The following is a 19217-nucleotide window of genomic DNA, read 5'->3' on the forward strand; positions in this document are numbered from 1 at the left end:
TACCCTGGATTACATAGTAGTTCTATTTTTAACTTTTTGAGGAATATCCATATAGTTTTTCAGGGTGGCTGCATCGGTTTGTCTTCCCAGTGTAAGAAGGTTCTCCATTCTCCACATCCTCGATAATTTTGTATTTAACTTTTTGAGGAACTGCCAAACTGTTTTCCATATCAGCTACACCATTTACATTCCCAACAGGAATTTCTCAACAAAATGCTCCAGTTTCTCCACATCATCACCAATGTTTGTTTTTTTGTTTTATATTTTTGGGGCTTTTTAAATACTAGCTCTCCTAATAGGTGTGAAGAAGGTCTCTCATTATGGTTTCCCTAATGAATAAGCACACTAAGCATTTTTGCATGTGCTTATCTTTGGAAAAATGTTTATTGAAATACTTTGCCCAATTTTAAATTGGGATGTTTGGTTTTTTGATGTTGAGTTGTATATATTCTTTATATTTTCTGGATATTAAACCCTTATTTGCAAATACTTTCTTCCATTCTTAGGTAGTCTTTGTTTCCTTGACATTTTTTTTTTTTTTTTTTTTGAGAGAGAACTTACATGAGCAAGTCAAGTCAGGGGTAGGCAGAGGGACAGAAAATCCCAAGTAGGCTCCAGGCCAGTGTGGAGTTTGACATGGGGTGCAATCTCATGACCTTGAGATCATAACCTGACCCAAAATCAAGAGGTAGATGCTTAACCACCTGAGCCATCCAAGTGCCCCTTGACAGTACCCTTAGATGCCCAAAAGTTCGTAATTTTGATGAAGTCCAATTTATCTATTTTTTCCTTATGTCACTTATGCTTTTGGTGTCATAGCCATGAAATTATTGCCCAGCCCAGTGTCATACTGACTTCCCCCAATGTTTTCTTCTAAGAATGTTATAGTTTTGGCTCTTACATGTAATTCTTTGATCCACTTTGAGTTAATTTTTGTATATGGTATATAAGGTACAGATCAACTTTTTTCTTTTCCTTGCAGATATCCCGTTTTCCCAGCACCATTTGTTGAAAAAACTGTCCTTTCCCCATTGAATGGTTTTGGCACCCTTGTTAAAAATCAGTTGACTTTGTGTGGGTTTATTTCTGAATCTTCCATTCTATTTGATTGATGCATATGATTTAATTTTTTACGGCTGAATAATATTTCGTTGTATGTATATACCGTAATTTGCGTACCTATTTATTATTACTATTGTTCTGATGCGATAATCTAAATCAAGCTATTTTAAAAGCAGAAGATTAAAATATTACCCAAAAGAGTTATAGAAAGTCTGTTGTCAAAAGAAAAATGTTATCCTTGTGGCTAGTTTATTATTAATTAATTAATTTTTCATTGTTGCTAATTTATTCTTTTTCAAAGATTTTATTTATTTATTTGAGAGAGGGCACCTGGATGGCTCAGTTGGTTAAGCGACTGCCTTCGGCCCAGGTCATGATCCTGGAGTTCCAGGATCGAGTCCCACATCAGGCTCCCAGCTCCACGGGGAGTCTTCTCCCTTTGACCTTCTCCCCTCTTATTCTCTCTCTCTCTTTCTCTCTTTCAAATAAATAAATAAAAATATAAAAAATAAAATATATATTTATTTGAGAGAGAGCGAGAGAGAGAGCGTGCACAAGCTGGGGGAGGGTCAGGGGAAGAGGGAGAAGTAGACCCCTGCTGAGCAGGGAGCCTGATGTGGGACACTATCCCAGAACCCCAGGATCATGACCTGAGCTGGAGGCAGACACTTAAAAAACTGAGCCTCCCAGGCACCCCTATTCTTGCTAGTTTAAATTGCATTTAGGGAGTTATTCTGCTATGTGAACGTCCAATAATCTGTACTTTCTTAGCAGAGGAGAAAAACTGAAATGAAACTAGAAATAATTAAATCTCAATTAAATATTTCTTTATCCATAAGAGATAGTTTTTCTAAAAGATCCTCTAACAGATTTTAGACAGATGGATTGCTTTCTTTGCTTTAAACGGTAGAGATACTAGTGCTCTCATGCTTTACTCCCCTTTTCTTATCCCTTCCCATGTTCCTATCTTTGTTAGTTATTACATCATTATTCTTTTTGTTTTACAATCATAATTTGTACAGTTATTTAGAATCAGTTCTATATTTAAAAAATTCAGTACTTTTTCATTCATCTGGGTGCCTTGGACTTCATCATCATTTTTTTTTTTCCAGAATGGCTCATAGATGCCTACTTTCCTGAGTTCTTTTTGTTTCAAATGTCTATTTCCTTTAAACGTAAATGGCACCTTGGCTTATTGAATTGTTGCTATTACTGTGAATTTTAGGGCCAGCCTGATTATATTCCCCTTGTAATGATTTATATTTTCTACCTGGATGCAAGAACTATTTTTATAACCTTAAAGCTGATAAACTTACTACAGTATATCTCAGTGTGGAGCTTTCTGTAACTAATCATTCTGTAATATAAGTTATCTCAAAGTGGAAATTCTTTTCATTCTTTGTTTCAGGAAAGGTTTTTGTTCCACATGTTGAATTCTCCATTAGTAGCTTGTCTGTCCAGCCTGCTATAACAAAATACCATATACTGGGTGGCTTAACCAACAGATTTATTTCTCACAATTCTGGAGTTTGGGAAGGCCAAGTTCAAGGTACCTTCAGATTTGGTTCCTGATAAGAACTCTGTTCTTGGCTGTATCCTCACATGATGGAAAGAAGGAAAACTCTGGCCTCTTCCTCTTATAAGGAGACTAATCTTATCATGAGGACCTCATCCTCATGCCTCATCTAAACCTAATTACCTTCCAAAGGCCCCACCTCCAAATACCATCACTTTGGGGTTCAGGACTGCAACGTAGGAATTGGGGTGGGGAACACATTCAGTCTAAAACAGAGAGGTTCCCCAGTTATTCTGATATTGGGTGTCTTTATCTGTCTTAATTTCTTTTTTTTTTTTTTTTTTTTTTTTTTTTTCAGATTTTATTTATTTATTTGACAGAGAGAGACCCAGTGAGAGAGGAAACCCGTTCTTTAATGTTACCATTTAGAAAATTAGTTTGTTTCTTTAGGATTGAAATTTCCCTTTTAATCTTATTATCTTTTCATCATCTCACCTTTGAGATTTTGTTTCACTCAGTTATATTCTGATTATATTCTAAAACTTTTATACTTGAGGAAAATTTTCTTCTGTTTCTTGGTTGTATTTTGTCTAAGCTGGGTTCTATACATATTGTTTGCATTGTCTTCCTTTATTTAGTTACTTTTGGGGGAGAAGCTCTCATATGTTTGCATAGTTGCCATTCCTATTTGATTTCTTGATGTTCATCTTTGAGTAGCTCTCTCAGATTTGTATTCTCTATTTTTTTTAATTTAATTTTATTTATTTATTTGACAGAGATCACAAGTAGGCAGAGAAGCTGGCAGAGAGAGAGGAGGAAGCAGGCTCCGATGCGGGGCTAGATTCTAGCACCCTGGGATCATGACCTGAACCGAAGGCAGAGGCTTTAATCCACTGAGCCACCCAGGCGCCCCTGTATTCTCTGTTTTTTGTAGTATCCTGAAAATATGATGGTAGGGAAGTGGGGTAGGAGTGGGACTGGAATAGAACTAAATAAGAATGTGTAATGTCTTTTTTAGCTTACATGCGCTCTCTCAATTCTAAGGTTTTGTTAAATATCCTGTCCCTGTTTCACTCCACATGGTTGGGGGTATTGTCCCTTTCCCAGATGAGGACTATTCTTGGATTTCACGTGTCCTCTTAGTTTGATGTTTAGTCCTCAGAGCCTTCACTTCCACTAAAAACTGCCCATTTCACTTGCTCTGTTTCATTATTATTCTTAGTAGCCACTTCTATTTTATGAATTCTAGAGGAGTTAGGAATCTCACTACACAGATGGTTCCTGACTTACAATGTTTTGACCTAACAATTTCAACGTTATGAGGGTGTGAAAGTGATAAATTTAGTAGAAACTATACTTTGAATCTTGAATTTTGATCTTTTCCGAGGCTAACAATATGTGTTAAGATCCTTTCTCATGATGCTGGGCCGCAGCTCCCAATCATGATCATGAAAATAAACAACTGATACATATAACAACCATTCAGCACCCATACAACCATTCTGTTTTTCACATTCAGTACAGTATTAAATTACAAGAAATATTCGATACTTCATTTTAAATCAGGCTTTGTGATAGATGATTTAGCCAATGTATGCTAATGTAAGTATTCTGAGCATGTTTAAGGTAGGCTAGGCTAACCTATGATGTTCCACAGGATAGATATATTAAATGCATTTTGACTTATGATATTTTCAACTTATGATGGGTTTATCAGGCTGTTACCCCATCATAAGTCAAGGAAGATCTGTATTGCATTTCTCCCTTCCACTTAAAGTTTGTTTCTTTCTTGGTGACAGGTACCTTTTAAAGTTTATGACATTGGGTTGGCTATAAACGTTTGTTGACTGGCTACTGTATTTTTTCTTTGCTGTTGTTTTTAGCATTTTGTTATTTTAGTGTTTTGTTGTCCCTTTAGATATTAGAGAATGGATTCTGCAAGGCAGTTTTATTCTTTCTTCAGAAGTTTCCCCATACACTGAGTTTCAAGTTGATTTAAGTTTTGAATTGAGTTGTACTTAATTTGTGAAGACTCAAGCTTTCAATGGTCGAGCTTTTAATTGTAACTGAATTGAATTGCATAACTTTCTACTGCTTCCATAATGTCAGTGTCCAGATTCTTTTGAATCACACCTTTCCAGTGGCTTCTTAATAATCTTAATTAAAAAACTATTTGGAATCTTGGGGCGCCTGGGTGGCTCAGTGGGTTAAAGCCTCTGCCTTCGCCTCAGGTCATGATCCCAGGGTCCTGGGATCGAGCCCCACATCAGGCTCTCTGCTCAGCGGGGAGCCTGCTTCCTCCTCTCTCTCTGCCTGCCTCTTTGCCTACTTGTGATCTCTGTCTGTCAAATAAATAAATAAAATCTTTAAAAAAAAATTATTTGGAATCTTAAAACATTTTTGAATAGGTAACATAGTCACATGATTTGGGATTTGAATTTAAGAGGAACCAGAAAGTACAGTGAGGACTTCTACTCCTGTCCCCCAGCCACTCAGTTTCTCTCCCCCAAAGCAACTGTCACCTTTGCTTGTACCCTTCTAGTGATAATTTATGTCAGTGTAAGCAAATACATAAAGTATTTTCCCTCTCTTTTAACAAATGCTAGCATAGTATGCATGCTGTTGTGCTCTTTGCTCTTTCACTTATTTGTTGTCAGTGACTTTTAAAATATGAAGTAGATTTTTAGAGGGGATTTTAAAAGGGTAAATAAAGGACTTAAATGTGATTTATTTACAGAATAAAATGGAATAGAATTTACACAATGGAATATATGAAAGTTAAGGTGAATTAACTTGATCCATATAGATAGTGCTCATAAACATAGTGGATACTGAGAGAAGCAAGGTGCAAAGTGTTACATAGTGTAAAACATAATTTATGTGAATTTCAAAAGCATAACAAATAATATGTATTAATCATAGGTATATGCCTATGTAGTAAACATATAGAACTTCCATGGGAATGCCATAAGATATTGATTCAGAAAAAATATACCAGATATTAATGTATGCATAATGTTAGTTTGAAGCTATTTCTGGAGAAGGTGGTAGAGGAAATGAGATTGGAGCTTTAGCTATATATGTCACATTTTATGTCTTAACAAAAGAGAGATCTGAAGCAACAAGGACTAAATACTAATGTCACATCTGTGTAGTACATACATGAGTATTATATTTCTTTGCTTTTCTGTGTATTGGAACTACTTCAGAATTAATTAAAAGAAATAAAAATAATATCTACTAATCATGATAGAAAGTGTAGAAACTACAGAAAACTAAAAGGTAAAAAAAACCAAACAAACTATAATAACCTCACTGCCCCCAAGAGAAAATCCTTTATAATATTTTAGTAGTGTTCCTTCCAGCCTTTATCTTCAGGGTATATGCTTATATCAGATAAATGTATATATATAAACTATAAAAATACATATATTTGATATGTGCAAACACACATTGGAATATCATGCAGCCATTAAAAAAGGGAATCCTGCCATTTGTAACAACATGGATGTACCTTGAGAACATTAGACTAAGTGAAATAAATCTGAGAGAGACCAGTAGTATATATCATTTGTATGTAGAATCTAAAAAAGCTGACCTTGTACAAACAGAGTAGAATGATGGTTACCAGAACTGGAAGGTAGAGAGATAGAAAAAGGGTCATGTTGGTCAAAGGGTACAAATTTCTAGTTACAGGGTATGAATAAGTTCTAGGGATCTAATTAACAGCATGTTGATTATAGTTAATAACACTATCTTACATACTTGAAAATTGCCAAGAGCATATATGTTAAATATTCTCACCATAAAAAAAGAAATGGTATCTATGTGCTGTGATGGAGCTGTTAGCTAACACTGTGATGGTAATCAGTTTGTAATATATGTGTATCAAGTCAACTCCTGGTACACCTTCAACTTACACAATGTTGTATGTCACTTATATCACAATAAAGCTGGAAAAAAATATTTTCTTACATAGTTGAGACCATACTATATAGTTTCTATCCTAACTTTTTTAAACTTTGCATTATAATAAATCATTCCCTGTGTTACTAACTAGCTTTGTAATCATCACTGTTGTCATAAATATGTTTAATCACCAAATAGGTAATGTGGATATGCCATAATTTAGTAATTTCTCTAACATTGTTTCTAGTTCTAAAGCATGGTCCTTTGAGCTTCATGACCATCCTCAGGCTTGAAATCAGAACCCCGAGATTAAGAGTAACATGTACCCACCTGCCCACTGATTCAGACTCATCCACAAATTTAGGCCCTAAATAGTACTGAGGATTGGATTTTTACTTACTATTTTTCTCCCATAAAACATACTTGTTGGGTGCCTGCATGGCTCAGTCAGTTAAGAATTTGCCTTCCACTCAGGTCATGATCCCAGGGTCCTAAGATCAAGCCCCACACCAGGTTCCCAAGTCCTCTTCTCCCTCTGCCTCTGCCTCCCTCTCTCTTTCTCACTCTCTATCTGTATCTCATGAATAAATAAATAAAATCTTAAAAAAAAAAAACCTTGTCTATGTGACCATTAATCCTGCCTTTTACTATGTATTTTTATTACTAGAGTACCTTGTATTATTTAAAAATGTTCAAACAGTGCTACAGAACATTTTGCAAAGAAAGAATATGCTCCAGAGACCTCTAAAGTATATGGAATGTGTATTTTATGATACAGTAACAAAATTGAAAACTTATTTGAAGATTCAAAATGAAAGATGGCTTGTACCCAAGGAGGAAAATTCATAAATGAGTTATCAACAACACTTTCTAATTTTTTTGAAGATTCTCTTTTAATTTAGTGTCCGCCCTACTCTGCATAGATTATAAAAACATAATGTTAGGTGCCAAACTTATTAGGTAATAATTTGAAGATTTGACATGTTTTATATTTTATAATTTTGTGGTATAATAATAGTTTACTGTGAAAATACGTTTAGTAATTAAGAAAATTGTATTTATAGTCTGTTTCATCATGGTTGTAATTCACTTGCTAAGAGCACAATATGGTGATACTTTTAAATTTTAAAATATTATTTTTTTCCTTAAGGAATAAAAATGCTTCAGTTTTCTATTTTTCTGCATTTAAATTTCTTAGGGGCATAAGCCAGTTCTGTTGAGAACCCAATACCGTTGTCACCCTGTGATCAGTGCTATCTCTAATGATCTGTTTTATGAAGGAAACCTCATGAATGGCATTTCAGAAACAGAGAGGAGCCCTTTATTGGAATGGCTCCCAACCCTGTGTTTCTATAATGTTAAAGGACTGGAACAGGTAAATGACATTAATGTTAATGAGAGTCAACATGGTTTAGTTTCCTGGTTTAATTTTATTGTTGTTGTTTATATGGTTTTCTTGGACTTTCCATAGGATTTCTGGTAAATATAATTTAGGATCTGTTTCTTATTCCAGATTGAAAGAGATAACAGCTTTCATAATGTGGCAGAAGCTGCTTTTACACTCAAACTGATTCAATCACTGATTGCAAGTGGAATAGCGGGCTCTATGATTGGGGTGATAACATTATACAAATCCCAGATGTACAAGGTTTGTATTACATATTATGATACTTAAATATTATAATTTTATGTTATAATATTTGATATTACATTTGTAGTAGTTTGTTTTGGTGCTTTAAAAAATTTTGGGACTGTAGTTAACATATTAAAAAAATTCTGATTTTTATCTGGTCTGGCTTTTTTTCTGTATAATTAAATGTAAACCTAACAAGGCTTAATTAAATTCACTTTACAGCTGTTGGGGCAAAAATGCAAATAAACAAATTAGAGGGAAGAAAATACAGTGTATGCTTTGTGTTTTGGGACAGATGGGATTCAATCTTTGTTTTCCAAAATGTTCTTTCGTTATCATTTCATTTATTAATCAAAGATAGATACCAGATATTAATGTACGCATAAGCCAATTACTTCTAACTAGTTTTTGCTTTTTTAAAAAAATATTTTTCATCTGTTTCATTATTTATCAACTCTGAATTAGCATATCCAGATGAATTCCCCAGCAATAGATAAATCAACACTTTTGATTTTGTTTCCTAATTTATATTGTCCTCTCGTTATTTATGTATCATTTTAGAAACTACTAAATCTTTGTGAGTCGTAAAAAAGAAAATGAAAATTATCCACTACCAGTTAAATTAAAATGACTGCTGTCAATAGGTTCAGGTCTTAAGTTCTTCATAGTCCCTGCCCTGAATGATCTCTTTCTTCTTTCCTCCATAGCTTTGTCATTTACTCAGTGCTATGGACTTTGACCATCCTGATATTAAAGCTGTGCAGGTATCCACAGTAGATGCTTTTCAGGGAGCTGAAAAGGAGATCATTATTCTGTCCTGTGTAAGGACAAGACAAGTAGGATTTATTGATTCAGAAAAAAGAATGAATGTTGCATTGACCAGAGGAAAGAGACATTTATTGATCGTGGGAAATTTAGCCTGTTTACGGAAAAATCGACTCTGGGGACGTGTGATCCAACACTGTGAAGGTAAAATAAAAATATGTTTAATTCAAGCATTTTGAATTGAAACTGACTTTTGAGTTAGCGCTTAGAGTGGTTCAGATAGGAAAGCTCTGGATTTGCCACTGTGGGAGATAACTAAAAGAATAGGGGACCACTATGAAATACTGTTGTCTCATGTTTTGTATCTTTTTAAGGAAGGGAAGATGGACTACAACATGCAAGCCAGTATGAATCACAGCTGAACCATCTTCTAAAAGATTATTTTGAAAAACAAGCAGAAGAAAAACAGAAGAAAAAGAATGAAAAAGATAAATCTAAAGATAAATCTCATTCAAAAAAAGACATGGTATAGATAATTTGTATTTATATGAATTCCAAATTCATTTTACACTATGTAGTTTTTATATTTTTTAATTATCCTAAAACCTTGTTATCAAAAAACCTTTAAAGTATTTAAATAACATTAAATAACCACATGTAAAAAATTTGCTCTTCAAAAAAATATACATATATTTAGATAGGCAGATGTTGAAGGTAATATAAAATCTTATTAATAAAAAGACATTTCTTTCTAAAATTATGGCTTCTGTCTGCTAAAGGAATAAATTTTATAGAGGACATGGAAAAGGCTTCCTGGGGAATACCAGTATTACTTCAAAAATAAGTAATTTCTCAACACTTGATCTTAGCCAAAAGGCTGAGAAGCAATTAAAAAAATGAATATCTCAAAAACGCATCTGTTAGAACATGCTATACACTTATATCAAAACACTCCTTTCTGAACCATAGCTCTATCAGAATTTTTTTTTAAAAGATTTTATTTATTTATTTGACAGAGGAAGAGAGATCACAAGTAGGCAGAGCAGCAGGCAGAAAGGGGGAAGCAGGCTCCCCGCTGAGCAGAGAGCGTGACGTGGGGCTCAATTCTAGGACCCTGAGATCATGACCTGGGCCGAAGGCAGAGGCTTAACCCACTGAGCCATCTAGGCAACCCCAGAATATTTTTTAAAATTTATTTTTCTTAAATTTTTTACTATTTTTTAAAATATACAATGTATTACTTTTTTCAGGTGTACAGGTCTGTGGTTCATCATTCTTATACCCATTCCCCTCCAGCAACCCTGTTTGTTTCCTATAATTAAGAGTCTCTTATGTTTTATCTCCTTGTCTGTTTTCATCTCGTTTCATTTTTTTCTCTCTTCCCCTATGATCCTCTGCCTTGTTTCTTACATTCTACATATCAGTGAGATCATATGATAATTGTCTTTCTCTGATTGACTTATTTTGCTTAGTATAATACCCTCTAGTTCCATCCACATCATTGCAAATGGCAAGATTTTATTTTATTTTAAAGATTTTATTTATTCATTTGAGAGAGAGAGAGAGAGCACAGCAGGGTAAGAGGCAGAGGGAGAGGGAGAAGCAGACTCCCTGCTCAGAGCCCAATGAGGAACTCGATCTCTGGACCCTGGGATTATACCCTGAGCCCAAGGCAGATGCCTAACCATCTGAGGCACCCAGGCATCCCAAGATTTTATTTTTATTTTTTGATGGCTACATAATATTCCATTGTGTATATATACCACATCTTCTTTATTCATTCATCTGTTGATGGACATGTGGGCTCTTTCCATAGTTTGGCTATTGTAGACAATCCTGCTATAAACCTTGGGGGACAGGTGCCCTTTGGTCACTACATTTGTATCTTTGGGATAAATACCCAGTGGTACAATTGTTGGGTCATATTTTCAACTTTTTGAGGAACCTCTGTACTGTTTTCCAGAGAGGCTGCACCAGCTTGCATTCCCACCAACAGTGTAGGAGGGTTCCTCTTTCATCACATCCTCGCCAACATCTGTTGTTTCCTGACTTGTTAATTTTAGCCATTCTGGACTGGTATAAGGTGGTATCTCTTTGTGGTTTGGTTTGTATTTCTCTGATGCTTAGTGATGTTGAGCACTTTTTCATGTGTCTGTTAGCCATTTGGATGTCTTCTTTGGAGAAATGTCTGTTCATGTTTTCTGCCCATTTCTTGACTGGGTTATTTGTTCTTTGGGTGTTGAGTTTGATAAGTTCTTTATAGATTTTGGATACTAGCCCTTTACCTGATATGTTATTTGTGAATATCTTCTCTTATTCTGTCAGTTGTCTTTTGGTTTTGTTGACTCATTCCTTTGCTGTGCAAAAGCTGCTGCCTGTGTTCTCCTCTAGGATTTTGAGGGATTCCTGTCTCACATTGAGATCTTTCATCCATTTTGAGTCGATTTTTTGTGATTAGTATAAGAAAATGATCCAGTTTCATTCTTCTGCATATGGCTGTCCAATTTTCCTAATACTGTTTGTTGAAGAGACTGTCTATTTTCCATGGAATATTCTTTCCTGCTTTGTTGAAGATTAATTAACCATAGAGTGAGGGTCTATTTCTGGGCTGTCTATTCTGTTCCTTTGATCTATGTGTCTGTTTTGTGCCATACCATACTGTCTTGATGATTAAAGCTTTGTAATGGAGCTTGAAGTCTAGAATTGTGATGACACAAGTTTTGGTTTTCTTTTTGAACATTCTTTTGGCTATTCAGGGTTTTTTCTGGTTCCATACAAATTTTAGGATTATTTGTTCTGGGAAAAAAGCTGATGATATTTTGATAGGGATTGCATTGGATGTGTAGATTGCTCTAGGTTGCATAGACATTTTCACATTATTTGTTCTTCCAATCCATGAGCATTCAATGTTTTTCCATTTCTTTGTGTGTACCTCAGTTTCTTTCATGAGTACTCTATAGTTTTCTGAGTATAGATTCTTTACCTCTTTGGTTAGATTTATTTTTAGGTATTTTATTATTTTTGGTGCAATTGTAAATGGGATTGACTCCTTAATTTCTCCTTCTTCTATCTTATTGGTCTATAGAAATGCAACGATTTCTGTGCATTGATTTTATATCCTGCCACTTACTGAATTCCTGTATGAGTTCTAGCAGTTTTGGGGTACGGTCTTTTGAGTTTTCCACATAGAGTATCATATCATCTGCAAAGAGTGAGAGTTTGACTTCTTTGCTAATTTGGATGCCTTTTATTTCTTTTTGTTGTCTGATTGCTGAGGCTAGGACTTCTAGTACTATGTTGAATAGCAGTGGTGACATCCCTGTCGTGTTTCTGACCTCAGGGGAAAATCTCTCAGTTTTTCCCATAGAGAATGATATTTGCTGTGGGTTTTTCATAGATGGTTTTTGATACTGAGGTATGTACTCTCTATCCCTACACTGTGAAAAGTTTTAATCAAGAAAGACTGCTGTACTTTGTCAAATGCTTTTTCTGTATCTATTGAGAGGAACATGTGGTTCTTTTCCTTCTATGAGAATCTTTTAAAAATAAATATATATGATACCCTGTTATTTTATACGTAAATCACAGTAAAACTTTTTAGAAGTACAAAAAGAAGAAGACAAACACTGGAAATTCACTCCTGGAGTTAGCAGTGCCTAGTACCAGGCCATGGCCAATACCCAGCTCCGTACCTGATATAGCAGGTGCTCAGTAAGTATCTGTTGGATGAGTGAACAAATGAAAGAGTGAGAGAATACTTTTGGCTCATGCCCTTCTAGTCTCCTTCCTGTGCATTTATTTACATGGTAGCTATTGGCATATAGACTATAATGGAGAGATTATATAATGGATTTTAATTTTTAATTTTGAAGTATTTTTTAATACACATGTATAGGAAAGTGCATAAATTACAAGTATAGAGTTAAGTGAAGTTTCACAAAGTGAATACATCTTTTAACCAGCACTCGGGTCATAGAACATAATCAACATCAAGGAAGCCCTTTGTGTCCCCTTACTGCTACTACACTGTCATCCTCAGGATATCCGAACTTCTGAAAACATAGAAAATTGTAATGCGTGTTATCATGTGCAGACTTCTCAACTTCATATAAATGGAATCACATTATGCTTTTATAGCTGATTCATTAAATATTCTCATGAGATGCCTTCCCACATTTGAATATTGATAGTTTTTAATGTTCTTATTCCTTTTGATTTATTTTAAAAATAATTACAGTTCCACAGTTCACTTATTTTTTTTTAAGATTTTATTTATTTTTATGAGAGAAAGAGAGAGAGGAAAGGGGGAGAGAGCTCACCAGCCAGGGAAGGAAGTGGCCGAGGGAATAGCAGATTCCCCACTGAGCAGGGAGCCAGATGCAGGACTTGATTCCAGGACCCCAGGATCATGACCTGAGCTGAAGGCAGATACTTAACTGCCTGAGCCACACAGGTGCCCTACAGGTCACTTATCTGTACTACTCTCCCCCCTCCCCCCAGTTTTATTGAGAAATAATTGACATACATCGCTGCATAAGTTTGAGACATAGCTTGTTGCTTTGATTTACATATATTGTGAAATGAATTACCACAGGTTCAGTTAATGTTCATCTTCTCACATAGATACAATAACAAAGAAAGGAAAAAAAGAAAAACATTTTCCTTGTGATGAGAACTGTTAAGATTTATTCATCTTAGCAACTTTTCTGTATATCTTATAGCAGTGTTAGCTAAAGTCATCGTGTTGTACATTTTACTTACTTATGATATCACTGGAACTCTGTACCTTTTAATCACCTTCCTCCACTTCCTCCTCCCTCTACCCTCCACTTCTAGTAATCACAAGTCCAATCTCTTTTTCTAGGAGAGTGGTTTTTTTTATATTAATATGCCATGAATAGGGGTGCCTGGGTGGCTCAGCCGGTTAAGTATCTGCCTTCAGCTCAGGTCATGATCCCAGGGTCCTGGAATCAAGCCCTATGATGGGCTCCCTGCTCAGTAGGGAGTCTGCTTCTCCCTCTCCCTCTCCCTCTAGCCCTCCCCCTGCTCAAGTCCTCACTCTCTGTCTCTCAGATAAACTAAAAAAAAAACTTTTAAAAAATATGCAACATTTAAGTGAGCTTATAAAGTATTTGTCTTTCTCTGACCTAATTTACTTAGCATTATGCCTTCAAGGTCCATTCATGTTGTCATGAATGATAGAGTTTCTCATTTTTTATGGGTCAATAATATAGATTGATCAATCGATTGATCAATAGATAGATCACAACTTCTGTTTTTTAAAATAAACTCCACATCCATTGGGGCTTGAACTTCTGACCCCAAGCTCAAGAGTTGCATGCTCCACCAACTGAGCCAGCTAGGTGCCCCTATATCATAATTCCCTTATCCATTCGTCTATCAATGGATGCTTAGGTTGTTTCCATGTCTAAGCTATTGTAAATAACACTGCTAAACATGGGGGTACAGATACATTTTTGACTTCGAATTTTCATTTCCTTTGGATATATTTCCAGAAGTATAATTGCTGTATCATATGGAGTTCTATTTTTTTCAGTTTTTGAGGGAACTCCATACTGTTTTCCATAATGGCTGTACCAATTTACAATCCTACCAACAATAATGCTCAAGGGTTGTCTTTTCTCCACATTTGCCCTGGCATTTGTTGTCTTTTTAATGATGGCCATTTTAAGAGGTATAAGGTGACATCTCATTGTGGTTTTAATTTATATTTCCCTAATGACTAGTGATGTTGAACATCTTTTCATGTACCTCTTGGCCTTTCATATGCCTTCTTTGAATGTCTGTTCGGGTCTTCCGCCCATTTTTTAAAACTGGGTTGTTTGGTGACTGCGGAGTTGTATTAGTTCCTTATACATTTTGGATGTTACCTCTTTATCAGATGTATGACTTGCAAATATTTTTTCCCATTCTGTAAGTATTCTTTTCACTTAGCTGTTGGTTCCTTTTGCTATGCAGAAGCTTTTTAGTTTGGTGTAGACCCACTCGTTTTTTGTTTTGTTGCTGTGTTTTAGATGTCATAGCCAAAATATCATTACCAAAGTCCATGTCAAGGAACTTTATTCCTATGTTTTCTTCTAGAATTTTATGATTTCAGATCTTATGTTTAAGTCTTTAATCCATTCTGAATTAATTTTTGTGAATGTTGTAAGATATGTTTCCAGTTTTCTTCTTTTATATGTGAACATCCAGTTATTCCAGCACTATTTATTGAAGAGATCGTCTCTCCCTTATCGGTATTCTTTGCTCCCTTGTCAGTTATTTTCTGTATATGCTAGGGTTTATTTCTGGGCTCTTGATTCTGTTCCATTGGTCTAATTGTCTTTTTATGCCAGTACCATACTGTTTTGATGACAACTTTATAGTATAGCTTGAAATTAGGAAGTGTGATGCCTCTTGCTTGGTTCTTTCTCAGGAATTCTTTGGCTATTTGGGGTCTTTTGTGGTTCCATATAAGTTGTAGGAATGTTTTTTCTACTTTGATTAAAAAAGATACCACTGGAATCTTGATAGGGATTGCATTGGATCTATGGATGACTTTAAGTAAGTTTTGACATTTTGACAATATTAATTTTTCCAACCTATGAATGCCTTTCCATTTATTTGTTCTTTGATTTCTTTCATCAGTGTCTTGTACTTTTCAGAGTAGAGATCTTTTACCTCCTTAGTTAAATTTGTTCCTAAGTTTTTCATTGTCTTTGATGCTATAATAAGTGAAATAAATTTCTTTGTTTCTTTTTCTGAAAATTTAGTATTAGTGTATAGAAACACTACTGATTTTTGTATGTAAATTTTGTATTCTGCAGCTTTACTGAATTTATTGATTAGATTGAAGGGTATTTTTTTTTGAGTCTTTAGAATTTCTGTATATCATGTATATTTCATGATATACATGATTAATATACAATCTCATGTATATCAGGTTGTTACATGCAACACAGACAATTTTGCTTCTTTCTTTCCTGCTCCAATATCTTTTCTTGCCTGAGTGTGCTAGCTGGACTTCAGTACCATGTTGAATAGGAGTGATAATAGGAGACACCCTTGTCTTTTTCCTGATCTTAGAGGAAAAGCTTTCCACCTTTCATCATAGAGTATGACATTAACTGTGGGCTTGTCATATATAGCCTTTATTATGTTGAAATATGTTCCTCTATGCCTAATTTGTTAAGAGTTTATTGTGAATGGATATTGAATTTTGCCATATGCTTTTCTGCATCTATTGAGATTATCATATGATTCTTTTCTTTCATTCTGTTATTGTAGTGTATCACATTGGTTTGTATATGTTGAATCCTCTTTGCATTATAAGAATAAATCCCACTTGATCGTGGTGAATGATTCATTTAGTGTGCATTTAAATTAGGAAAACAATGCATGAATAAAACAAGAAGTTCAGCAAATAAGTAGGCACCCTCTAAAACAAAAACAAAGCAGAAGTCTAGAGTTAAAAAATAGAACTGAAGAATTTAGTAGAGAGTTTCAAAAGTAGACTTAGCCAAGCCGAAGAAAGAATTTGTGACATAGAGGACATTGAAAGGCATATTGAAAATTATCCAGTCAGAGGAGCAAAAACTAAAAAGAATGAAAAAAAGTGAAGAAAGCCTATGGCAATTATGAGACACCAAGAAAAGAAACAATATTCGCATTATGGAATTCCAGAAGGAGAAGAGAAAGAGAAAAGGACAGAAACTACATTTAAAGCAATCAGAGACCCTGAGGAGAGAAATGGACATTCAGATCCATGAGACACAAAGAATCGCAAGTAGGTTGAACCCAAATGAGCTACACTGAGACACATTGTAATTAAGTTGTCAAAAGTCAAAGACAATTTTAAGTGCAGCAAGAGAAAAGAGAGAAGTTACATACCAGGGAACTTCTGGTATAAGACTGTTGACAAATTTCTGAACAGGAACTTTACAGGCCATGAGAAAATGAGATGACATGTTCAAAATATGTAAAGAAAAGACCTGGCAATCAAGAATTTTTTACCTAAGAAAAGTCTTTCAGAAACAAAAGGATAAAGGGATGCCTAGGAGGCTCAATCAATTAAGCATCCAACTCTTGATCTTGGTTCATGTCGTGATCTCAGGTCATGGGATCGAGGCCCATATTGGGTTCCATGCTCATCATGGAGTCTGCTTTGGATTCTCTCTCTCCCTCTTTCTCTACCCCTTCTGCTCCTCTGCTCACTCTCTCAAATAGATAAATAAATCTAAAAAAAAAAAAAAAAAAAAAAAAGGAAATGAAGGAATAGTTTCCTGAACAAACAAAAGCTCAGAGGCTTTATTAGCACCAGACCTGTGTTACAAGCAATCCTAAAGGGAGTTCTTTGAGAAAAAATAAAAGAATGCTAATTAACACCATAAAAACAGGTAATGTAAATTTCACCAATAATGGTGAATATATAGTTATAGTTAGATTCTGCAATATAGTAATAGTGGTGCATAATTTACTTAACAATCCTCATTTAAAAGTTTAAAAAATTGGAGGTAGTCTTTATTTATTGGATGGTTATTGCTATTTCCTTGTCAAACTTCTTGGTTTTTTTAATGCATTGTTTTCCTAATTCTGTTTAGTTGTCTATGTTTTCTTATAGTTCACTGAACTTTCTTAAGAAGATTATTTGAATTCTTTGACAATTTATACACTTCCATTTCTTTAGGGTTAATTATTGGAACTTTATTGGTTTTCTTTAGTGGTGTCATATTTACCTGATTTTTCAAGATTTTTTTCTTCATGATCCTTGATTCCTTATGTTGGCACCTGTACATTTGAGTAATCAGGCTCCTCTTCTAATCTTTACAGATTTGCTTTGGCAGAAATAATTCGTCACCAGTCAGCTCTGTTTAGATTTCTTAATATTGTCCTTGAGGAAGTGGGGCATACTCTTGTCTATTTCTGGGTGAGGTAAGTGTTTGAGCACTGAGGATTTGGTGGGGATTGTGCCACTGGCTGAGAGCAATTGAATAGAAGGGCTGACTTGGCTCCCTACCTAAGTGAGACTGCAGGATGGTCTCTGCAGTTGCCTGGATTTTCAGGTTAGGCTTACTACATGGTTGAGACTCAGTGTTACAGCGCTGTGAGTTAGCTTCCTTGCTCTAGCAGGGCAACAGGACAGGATCCAGGCGCTCTACTGCTCATTGTTTAGGGACCCAAATCAGGCCAGTCTGTACACTGGATTCCCTGGTCAGGTGAGGCCACTGGTTTTTCTCTGCAGATGGGGGGAAGCCTGGGCTGTGCTTTCTGTTCCAGTGCCAGAGTAAGTAGTACTGTTAAATGGACTATGTAGTTTCCTATATGTTAGGTTCTTTGGTCAGATGGGCTGAAGGCTGTACTTAGCAATGGGTGGGGCTATGAATTAGATGCCCAGATGCAGTGGAAGAAGCAGCTTTAAACCTGTTTGTTTGTTGTCTTAAGCCAACCTACATCCCAAGTTCCCTGACTGAACAGGGCCACTGGCTTTGCTTGTCAAATTGTTGGCTCTGCTACATACCTCTTGGTTTGTGTGTTGCTGGGCCACACAGTTACCAGGAGTTTTCAGGAGTTGTCACCAACCCTGCTAGTGAGATGGGGTCGAAACACACAGTTCACAGGGATGAGGCTTTGTTGAAGCTCCTTTGTCTAGGTAGGAGGGGGAGGGGCTACTTCAGGTCACTCTGAATTTCCTGAGCAGGTTCTCTCTTTGAGAGGTGCCAGGAGTTACCCTCAATATTGGCTATGAATTAATCCCTCTCTTTATGTGTAGTGTGAGGACCCTCCACTCCCAGTACTGGCTTTGTTCTGGGAGCAGTCAGCTCTGCCCGCCCACTTCTCTGCTCTATGGCTGTTGGACCATATAGATTCTAGGAGTTGTTGCCACTGCTTCTGGTAAGATGGGGCCAGAAGACATTCCACCACAGGTGGGCTGTGATTCAGCTCCTTGGCCAGGGCTTGGGGGAAGCCCAGCTTTAGGGCTGGCAGAACTCATGTGAAGGGGCATCTGGGTGGCTCAGTTGGTTAAGCAACTGCCTTCAGCTCAGGTCTTGATCCCAGGGTCCTGGGATGGAGCCCTGCGTTGGGCTCTCTGCTCATTGGGAAGCCTGCTTCTCCCTCTCCTACTCCTTCCCCCTGCTTGTGTTCCCTCTCTTGCTGTGTCTCTCTCTGTCAAATAAATAAAATCTTGAAGAAAGAAGAAGAACAAGAAGAACAAGAACAAGAAGAACTCGTGTGAGGAACCAAATCAGGCAATCTGTAAACTGCAGAGTTCCCTGGTCAGAGTGTGGTCTGGTCTTGGTTCTACAGATGAACAAAACCCCTGGTTGGGATGAC

The 19217-nt window shown here is 36.0% G+C and overlaps 1 protein-coding gene across 4 annotated transcripts in view; it reads left to right on the top strand.

Annotated features, from left to right (window-relative positions):
• Nucleotides 1–9593, top strand: part of ZGRF1 (zinc finger GRF-type containing 1) — an 84042-nt gene extending 74449 nt beyond the window's left edge. For 3 of the 4 annotated variants that reach the window (XM_045997335.1, XM_045997337.1, XM_045997336.1), the window contains 4 exons: nt 7686–7862; nt 8001–8135; nt 8828–9089; nt 9260–9593. In XM_045997335.1, coding sequence (XP_045853291.1) covers nt 7686–7862; nt 8001–8135; nt 8828–9089; nt 9260–9417 — 732 coding nt within the window. In that variant the 3' untranslated portion in view covers nt 9418–9593. Of the gene's footprint in view, nt 1–2470; nt 2571–7685; nt 7863–8000; nt 8136–8827; nt 9090–9259 lie in introns of those variants that run through there. The other variant, XM_045997338.1, reaches the window with a different exon arrangement.
• The last annotated feature ends 9624 nt before the right edge of the window (nt 9594–19217 follow it).

The sequence above is a fragment of the Meles meles genome, chromosome 2, assembly GCF_922984935.1.
Source record: "Meles meles chromosome 2, mMelMel3.1 paternal haplotype, whole genome shotgun sequence".
Lineage (NCBI taxonomy): Eukaryota > Metazoa > Chordata > Mammalia > Carnivora > Mustelidae > Meles > Meles meles.